This window comes from Acyrthosiphon pisum, chromosome X (assembly GCF_005508785.2).
Source record: "Acyrthosiphon pisum isolate AL4f chromosome X, pea_aphid_22Mar2018_4r6ur, whole genome shotgun sequence".
NCBI classification, from domain to species: domain Eukaryota; kingdom Metazoa; phylum Arthropoda; class Insecta; order Hemiptera; family Aphididae; genus Acyrthosiphon; species Acyrthosiphon pisum.
Genome location: NC_042493.1, coordinates 2,782,724 through 2,793,047, shown reverse-complemented (window position 1 = coordinate 2,793,047; position 10,324 = coordinate 2,782,724). Strand labels below are relative to the sequence as shown.

General features: G+C 27.4%; 1 protein-coding gene across 1 annotated transcript in view; it reads left to right on the top strand.

The window, feature by feature from the left end:
* Nucleotides 1-9,958, top strand: part of LOC100167492 (putative fatty acyl-CoA reductase CG5065) — an 84,374-nt gene extending 74,416 nt beyond the window's left edge. The window contains 2 exon segments of the mRNA XM_016805057.2: nt 4,154-4,411; nt 5,318-9,958. Of these exon segments, the coding sequence (XP_016660546.1) occupies nt 4,154-4,411; nt 5,318-5,477 (418 nt within the window). The 3' untranslated portion in view covers nt 5,478-9,958.
* The last annotated feature ends 366 nt before the right edge of the window (nt 9,959-10,324 follow it).

The following is a 10,324-nucleotide window of genomic DNA, read 5'->3' as shown; positions in this document are numbered from 1 at the left end:
TAAATTAAATTTAAAAATTGTTTATTATTTTGATTTTGAATATTGTGATAACAAAATGTTGAAACCTCGGACTAAAATTAGTCAGTGGTTGAAAAAATATTTGATGTTATATGATAACAACGTTTGCCGAACGAGTTGACATAGAATAAAGATACTTAACGTTAACAGCCTTTAATTTACATAAAAAAAAATAAAATAATAAAAAAATAAAATAAAAATAATATAATATAAATATAATATAAGGGATTAAGTAAATTATTGTAGTGTAACTACTACCGAGAAAAACAATTCGAGCGGAGGGAGAAATTTTTTTAGGTGGAATATACATATTTTATTAGTGCGTATACTCATAAATATATTTACCAATACACCACTGGACTTGATGACGAATTTAAATCTGTTTTCAGAATTCTTATCGCTTCATTAGATTAATTGGTATGTTTGACAAAAAACACGTCTAAAATACTATGTCACGCGTGTGTTAGATGAAAACAGAAAATCACGGTATCGAATGCCCTTAATACTTTACTTAAACAAATAATAATCATTTAAAATATAATATTACATTATTTAATTTCACTATTATGTTTGTTAAATTGAGATTCTACTTACTTTACTAGCTATTATTACTTCTACTACCTACCCGTTTATAAATAAATAAATAAATAAACAAATATTTATAGAGCAATATTATATAATATTATAAAATATATTTATTTATCAATATCATAATGATATAATAATACATATTATAATAATTATTAATTATCATTCAAGTTTTATATTTTTTTATTATTATTATTTATTGTTTTTGACAGCTGTAGGTATACAACAGTTAGTATAGCTTTGTGGATTTTTTTCCTAGATTCGTTTTTACATTGATCATTGATTGGAAATGTAATTTATCATTAAGATATACGACATACCAGTTAACAATAATAATATACTTACAAGAACACACGTTTCTGATTCCTTAACTGCAGGTTCTCTAAAAATAGTAAAAAATGGCCAATAAAATACTTTTTTACCACAATAATGACTACCTACCTTAGGTTAATTTTAAATGTTTAAGAAACTTAAATAAGTCTAAGACTAAAAAAGTGAGCAAGTGGGTGTCGCTCTGCTGTACAGTAGGTTACAAGTGGGTCACTGTGATGGATTGTATTAAATTTGAATTTAATGAATAATATCATTGCATAAGAAAAACGATTCTGAGCGAGGACAGTCAGTCAGCCTATGATATTACTATGTATATATTTTGATGGTATTATTGTGAATAATGTAATTTATATAATATAACCTATTTACGTAGAACTTTGCTTTAAATTTTGAATCCTTAGCTATAAAATCTGAACGTTTTATACATTTTTAACAATTATAATAGCTTATAAATTCTCAATTTGATAAATTTCGTATAAATACGAACTTTAATTGATTATAAAAAAAACTGTGTCTATATATTTTTATATTTTTCAACTGCTATTGTAACAATATATCAGGAGCCTTGTATTCAATTTTCACGCTTTTTTACCATACAAATGACATTTTATTTATATTTATAGAAAATAAAACTAAAAATATTGAAAACTGGCAATGTCCGTAAACAGCTCAAAAAGAGTCAAAATATTTTGAAAATTGTATGATCTATATAAAATAAAAATAAAAACATTCAGTGAAGTTTTCATGTATCTACAGTTATTCATTTTTGAATTACAACAAAATAACAAAATCGCTACATGAGAAATCGAGTGGATATCCAATCTTGTAAAAATATGAACTTCAAACGCTCATAAAAATTTAATTCAATTTGCTTGTAGACATTTTTTTTTTTTTTTTGAAACATAGACAAACTTTTGATAAATCTTTTATTACATTTTAAAATCTTAGATTTAAAAAGAAAAATTTTTATGAATTCTTAATTCAAAATAATTTGTCAACTTTCGTGATTATTCCGTATTTTGTTAAGATTTAAACTTTAATTGCTTATAAAAAAAACTGTAACCAAGGATTTTTAATATTTTTCAAATATCATTGTAACAAACTTATTAGAAAACTATTATGTTAAACATAAAAGTAGTTATCAAACGTAGTAGTAGTCAAAATGTACCAGTAAATTATAATAACTTAATTAAATAGCCATTTATAGTGTACCATTTACATGTATTAGAATAAATATATGGAAACAAACAAATTTAAGTTTTATATAATTTAATGTATATCAAAGAATTTTAATAAGTTAACATCTAAAATGTTATAAGGTATATTATAATAATAATTAAATTATATTAGGTATTGACTATTTTAAATTATTAGATCACTTTATTGTTACATATTATGTAACTATTACCGTCTACCTATACATAATAACTAAAAAGGCCACTCTATGTGGCCTCACTTATTCATCATCTCACAATATTATTTAACATCATTTTATAACATAATTTTTCTTTTTTGTTTGTTGTATTAAATATTTTTGGTCATATTATCAGGTAATCGGTAGAGCCCTTTCAAGACCAAGTGCCCCCGTGCATTGTACCGCATGCACCGGTGGTTTCTACGGCACTGTGTGTGGCCGTCAGCAATGGTAATCATACAATTCAACAACGTACGTTAATAAAATACTCGTGTGACCCACCCCTGCCAAAAGGAATGATATTCTTCATAATACCTTAAAATATCATAATAACTAGGCAATTAAAAAAAATCTCTACAAAATGAAAAAGTTAGCTTAACGTTGGGTACTTAATTTGGACCAAACGAGAATGGAACTTGGGAGAAATATGGTCTTACTTTTTCATACAGAAAACGCTATTTTTAGAATAAATACTGAAATAATAAATTGTGTAGAAGTTTAATTTTTATTAAAAATAATTGTGACTGTTGATTATTGAGTTTCGGGATTTTCATAGTCGTCAATAACTTATAAAAGATATTTTTTTTAATCTTCGCCGGTTATCTAGTTATTAGTTGGCTATAGATTATATTTCTGATTATGGCTATTCTTTTTTCTGAAAAATCATTGACATATCTAATGATAGCTTTCATAATAGTCTCAATATTTGTACTTAGTTTTAAGAAATTAAATATTAGTATAGGTATTTAAAATTTTAAAATTATTTTTAAAAACGTGTTCCAAAATTAGAGATAGTATTTTAAGTAATGAATATAGGTACAAGTAAGTTTGATACAAATTGTTACGAGTATTACATTTTACAATTTGATTCGTTTGCGTCATACCTAAATAAATAATTTTAATTTATAAGCTATAGTTACCCAGTGCTTGGCAAGTTCCTTATAAAAAGGAAGTTCCTTGTATCTTAAAAAAAAGGATTCATTCCTGTGTCGTTCCTTTGGAAAATGAACGAGTTCCTTTTTTAGTTCCAAATAAAATAAAAATTCTTAATGAATGATTATAGTTATTTTTTCATATTCATACTTCTTTAATGTTTAATTATAATATATACCTACAAGTAGGTAGGTACATATTTTATAATTCTTTTTTGAGATTTTCTTCTAAATTAAATTATTGGCTGACTGTCTTATCGTTTATTGTTAAAAATAATTATATTTTATACAGGAATTAATTTCTATATAAATTTTAACTTTTAATTATGAGAAATATTAATAAAGTGGCTAATGACTAATGACTCATTAGTAATGTGTAATGATTCGTCGATACTTGATAACGATCACTAATAGGCAATATACTGTGTAAATTATTGGAACTAGAAAGGAAAAAAAGAACTCGTTAATTTTCTCGTCCTTTTTTTATAAAAAGGAATTCGTTCCAGGAAGCCGTTCCTTCCAAACACTGCAGTTATCTCGTACCTACATCCAAGGTATAAAAACATTTAACTTTTTAACGTAAATTTGTTACGTCCTGCATGTATATCTATGTCCAATCACTTTCTGTCTATCTTTGGATATATCTAACCACTGATTTTGTGTACAATAAATAATAAAAGGCGAATGACCAATACTGAATACCTTCTTATAAATATTATCGACTGGGAGTGATATCGGAATTAACTGACTTACGTTTATTAATTTTACATTTTACATATTCGTTTATAGGTACTTAGAAAAAAAAACGAAGTACTTAGACAGATCATAATACATTTTAATCGTTTTTTCTGTCTGTATGCACATGTAGGTTAGTTCGAATCCACAAACGGCTACAGAAGGCGGTGTCATGTCTAGAATTTTTCACCACGCACGAATGGAACTTCAAGAACACAAACGTGCAGAAGCTGTTCACCGAACTTGACCCCAATGACCAGAAGACATTTTACTTTGATGTGTCGCAACTGGAGTGGCGGAGCTACATCGAGTCATACATATGGGGTACCAGGCAGTTTGTCCTCAAAGACCACCCAAGCACCGTGCCCAACGCCAAATTGCGATTGAGACGGTATGTTTAGTGCAGAGTTTTCATTTTATTCACACCAAACCTAACCTATAATATTACGAAACAACATTTTGACGACCATCAATTTAATAATACCATTTCAACTACTAAAGGGTGGCTGGAGGTGCCCCTTTCTAAGTTTTTACAGCTGGAAAGGCTATTTCTAGGACGTTTTCGAAATGAAATTATGTACAGTTTATTATTAAACTGCTTGCCTAAATTGAATTTAATTGCACATTTATGAATACTTCGTGAATACCGGTCAAAATTGTAAAATGATTTTGCGTTATTGTTGTTTTATTTAATAACATAAGATTCACAGTGTCTCTCTAATAATTGTTAATATTGTTTTTTAAAATTATCAGATAGGATTTTCTAAACCGCCTGAAGTGTGCAACACGGTTTTTGTAAACGGTAAATGTCTGCAAGCATTTACGACGTCCGTAAAAAACGATCACTCAACATATTTATATAATTTTTAAACTTTTCAATGAATGATTGATGTTGACACTGATTGTCGACTGATATAGCTTAAGTCTATATTTTGAAAATATTATCATCAGTATTATGTACTCGTTTTCGTTTTACGCCGTATTGTGATTTTCTCAATAGCTATTGGAAATATATATATATATATCTGTCCAAATCACACTATTTGATTTATAATCTATAAAAAAAAACTTGTTGAGTGCTTTTAGTGCCTTTTACTGATCTCACTGAAGAAAAAATACATTATAAAACGATCGAGGTAGCTCTTTCGATCCATTAGAGATTAAAAACCAGCCGGAACATTACTTGAATTAACGATTAAAACTGTACATTGGAGGAATGTAAACGGTCAAGGACTACTACTTAGTCGAAAACTCTTACACGCACCTAATATTTTATCAGTTTTGTTCATTGTTTCAGAATGTACTACCTGCACCGGACTACCCAAATGGTGTTTGTCGTGCTGGCAATCAGATACATATTATTAGGCAACAAGTCCATCCGGCGATTTTGGTATTCGGCTCTGTGTTTCCTAATAAAATGTATCAGTAACGCTACTTCTTCTCTGCGTCTGGTCTAAGTCGGAGACTCAAATGCAATAGAATAATATTATTATACTTTTACTTATATTTTATACGCAGTGGTGTCCGCTACGACAACGCAATGATCGTATATTATCATGTAACTTAACACGCAATATACATTAATTATATATTAAAATTAAATTATTCAGGTATATTTTTAGACGATCACGTATTGCTCGACGAACTTAATTCAATCAATCGTATAGGTTATTATTATAATATAATATCATCATCATGTATATCAACCGGCCATAAATAATATATTATACTGATTTGTCTTATTCCGATAATAATACCTTCCTAATCCCGTTATACTATAATATAATTTATAAGATAGTATTCAGTTACATTCTTTTTTTTTCCTTGTCCGTTCAAGTCATAATATATTACTTACACCTATATATAATAAGTTCACTGATGCATTATGTATGTTTAAAAAAAAAAAAATTATTATTATTATTATTATACTATGTTTATACTTTATGCCATTCACCTTATGGCTTCCGCCAATTTAAAGTCGTTTCAAATATAAAAATGACTTACTTGCATTACATACTTAGATGTGATTATGTATATTAATTATTGAAAGACACTATCATATATTTGTGTGTTATACATAATCTTCTGTTTTAGAAATAAAAACCAAACAATGTACCTAAAAAATTATTTTCGTTGGTTGGTAGTTTTAAATAACCTAAACGATCTGTTTGGTGATGTTATAGGAATTAAGACGTCGTTTATTAATATTTTATAGGTATATCATAATAATAAATTATTATTTGTCCATTGATTTAATATTGTTAATTACGTTAACTATAGCCGTTATTATGGATAGTACGTGGTATAATGTAATAACATTTTATATTCGTGCTTTGAATTGCATTGCGATAATATTAATTTATATTCAATTGTTTGTACACTTTGTTAACTATGTATTCGATTTTATTGTTAGACAATAATTTCCATTTTATACAAAGACCATTTTATTAATATGATTTTAGCCGTTACGATAATTATTAGGGTTGATAATGATATGACATTGAAAAATAGTCAAAAACACCTAAATACCTTTTTGGACTCCTACAAATATTCTACTCTTAATTAATAAAATAACTTTCATACTTATTTATTACGCACATAAGCACTTATAATGACATAATGTCATTGCAATCAATCCACGAAGACATAATATAATAGTTTTAATATGATAAAAAAAGCTGTAAAAGTTCGCGTCATGTTAAGTAGGTACACGTCGATGTACCTACTACACCGATGTATAAATGAAATGCACCGGGAATACTAATATTTTATTCGCTTATTTTTATGAGACACATATATCTTACCTATCAGTTTAGTAAGTAGGTACCTACCCACCTGTCTAGGTACTACGCAAACATATACCATAGGTATACGTTTTTTTTTTATGCTTGATGTAGGTACCAACTATACATTTTCATTGACAAGCTATTTTATAGTGGATTTAGATCTGTCAGTACACAATATAACATTTGTTTCATGGCATATAATGAGAATTATACTGTAGGTACAACGTTTAACTTATGTTTAGGCACCTATCTATTCGATTAACCTTAGCATAAAATACTTTCCATGGATATTTTATTTAATGCGATACAATCACTGTTTAATTTAAAAAAATATATGTTATTGTAAAATGTTATTTTATCCTATATTGTTTCATACAATATTAAGCATATCCATTTAGCATTAAAATGTTATAAACATTAATACATTTTTTATTATTATACTTTATTGTGTTAAATAATATTATTTTATATAATATACAATGGCGTATTTACAATTGGGGTTCTGGGTTTTAAAAAGACGTTGGGTACCTATCGATAAGTTATTTCATTTTAACATTTTATAAAACTCAGTTGTAGATTTCTTTACGTTTTCGGAGCTTACGTATCGACGAATAAGAAAAAAAAATGTCTGTTGTAAGTAATTATAACTATAAAATGAGTAAACACCTTTTTAACGACTGAAATAGGTAGTTGTAAATTTAAAACCGTAGGTGTATAAAATATATTTGTTAAATATGTCATTGTATACAGTGTATAGGTACAAATATATTAAGTACCTACCTCATTATTGTGTAACAACCATACATGTTATGCAATACTTAAATGTAATATTTTATGTTATCACATGTTTCTTAGGAAAAAAATAATTTTATAATAAGCGCTTTATAACATATTCATTTTAAACATTCATTGAATATTTGACCTACAGAAAAAATGTTCAATTAAGTGTGTGACCTACAATATTTAATCTTATATGAGTATTTTATTAGATAGAGTACCTACGTATGTACCTACCTTATTTGCTGGATATTTGATAATACATTATATTGTATAAACAAGTTAGACTTGACTAATGATTGTTGATATACTATACAAATAGTTCAACTTCAACAGTGTCGTTGTAGTTTTTGCGTGTTTTCATATGTTGTTTTATTAAAAAAATAAAATAAAATATCGGTGGCCGAATTGTACTTAATATTCTATTGTTTATAACGAAAGAATAGTCATTGCATTATTACAAAAACATGGTCTTATACCATCTCCGATCTACTGTTTTATAACGGTTAAATCTATGTAAAGATGTATGTTCGCATGTTGCAGTCGTTACAATACTCAGATACTCATGGGTGAATACAACTGAGGATGTATTTTACTAGAGGAATGACCAACTAAATCAGATTTAGATTTTAAAAAAAATGCACTTAAGACTACAATAAATAATGATAGACGTATTGAAGGACCGTTTTTGGTTTGAGTTTAGAAAAGACAATAAAATATAAAAAATGATTTTTTTTTCTTATCGTACCCGGACACATCGATCTTGCTACACTCAATGCATAGTATCTATAGTTCAAAATGAACTGTTAAATTGGGTGTGTGGGAATTGCGTATGAAAATTTCCAATCTTTGGGATAGGTATAATAATCAAATAAATCATTCAAATCATTTTGTTAGTGCAAATACACCAACGATCAAATTTATCTTGTTTTTAAAAATTAATGTTATACAAATGCATGGCACCGCCTCAGATTTTTTGATGGAAGTATGGTATAGATCAACAGTAAAAACTCGTAATTAATATCTATCTTTCTTATGTTATTTCCGATTAAATATAGTTTAGTAAATTCTTTTTTTTTTATGTTTATGCACAATTGTAAATGTTATAAATAAATATTATATTATAATATAATATTATATTTGTATAATATTTGTACTATCCTTAAATAAGTTAAAATTGTATAGGTAATACACTTACATTTTCAATGCCTATCAGTATTGTTTTACTTAGATACTTACTTTATACTCATGAGACAGGTAGTCTACTAAAAATTACATGGTAGGTCACAGTAGATATTATTTAGGTCACTTATTCAATGAATTTCTTTATTTTCATAAATTGTCTACTCCATATATTATTTTAAACGTTGATACACGATTGTGAATAGACAAATGGCACGTTTTCAATCATTTGTACCTACCTGTATTTTTTTATGTGACGTTGCCAGATCGTAATACATAGGTTCGTCGTAATGATAAACATAATTGTAATACATGGATTAGAAATATGAAAACCATATATTCTGTTGAATATTTTTAAGTTTATTTTTCTAATAATTATTATGAATTACTGTGAATAACAAATGTACCTTATTTCTAAAAATTATTAACTAAATAAGTTGTTTATTAACAAGTCTCGGAGTGGGGGAAATATTTTTTAAATCAAACCTTTGCTTTACTGATGGATTTTGTGCCCAAAGATATGGTATAAATACGATCTATGTAATCTATCACGCAATGCCACACGGAAAAAGAAAAAAATTATAAAAATGAGCACCATTGAGCAATGGATAAAAGTACCAACTTTCGAAAACGTGTTCACCGGATCGTTTTTTTCCACTAAAAAATTGTCAATTTAGCTTAAAATCATGCGCGTTTGCGTTACAAAAAAAGGTAACACATTCGCAATCGTGTTTCACAAATAAAATATATACCTAATTGTTTTGATTTATGTATACATTCAATAAACATTAGTTAAACAACAAATGCTTTTTTAACAACTAAATTATATTATGTGTCATATACGTTGTGTGAAATCGTCATCTATTTTAGGGATTCAAACACCTTTAAAAAAATGTAATAAATGTGCTCAATAATATTAGTTATCATACTATTTAGTAAAACGTTTTGTTTAAATAATTTGCACGCATCATGGCTAGTCTAATAACAATGATATGATATATCGTTAAAATGTTGCACTCCTTTTCGTTTATATTGAATTGTACGTACCTATAAGAAAATTATTAATTATTATATAAAATAAACTAGGTATTACTATATTGTATTGACGTCCAGATCCACCAGCGTTGTTGGTTGTTATTTTGATAATTGATAAATTATTATTAGAAATAATAGTATAATTAAATGATAATAAATCAATGTTTTATAATGTATTTCATTTACTAGACATTTTAAATTCTTAAAATTTAAATTTAATCCTATTACCTACTTGTAATTGGTGTACCTCAACTGCTAATTGTAACTAATTTGGTTATGCACGTATGTAGGTATCAATTAAAGGTACCTATGGACAGGGGTACGAAAGTCAGTGTATTGGCCGGATCAAGTGATTGTGGCCTTGAACGTGGTCTCCAGGGGGGTGTGGCATACGTGAAATAGGTAAACAAGCCAATCCCGCTGGCGTACTCCGCCAACATGGCGGTAATCGGGTAATCGTTTTCATAATACGGGTACCTTGGGTCTAACATCATGTTTGTGCGTGGAAGGGTTTTATGTTTTTC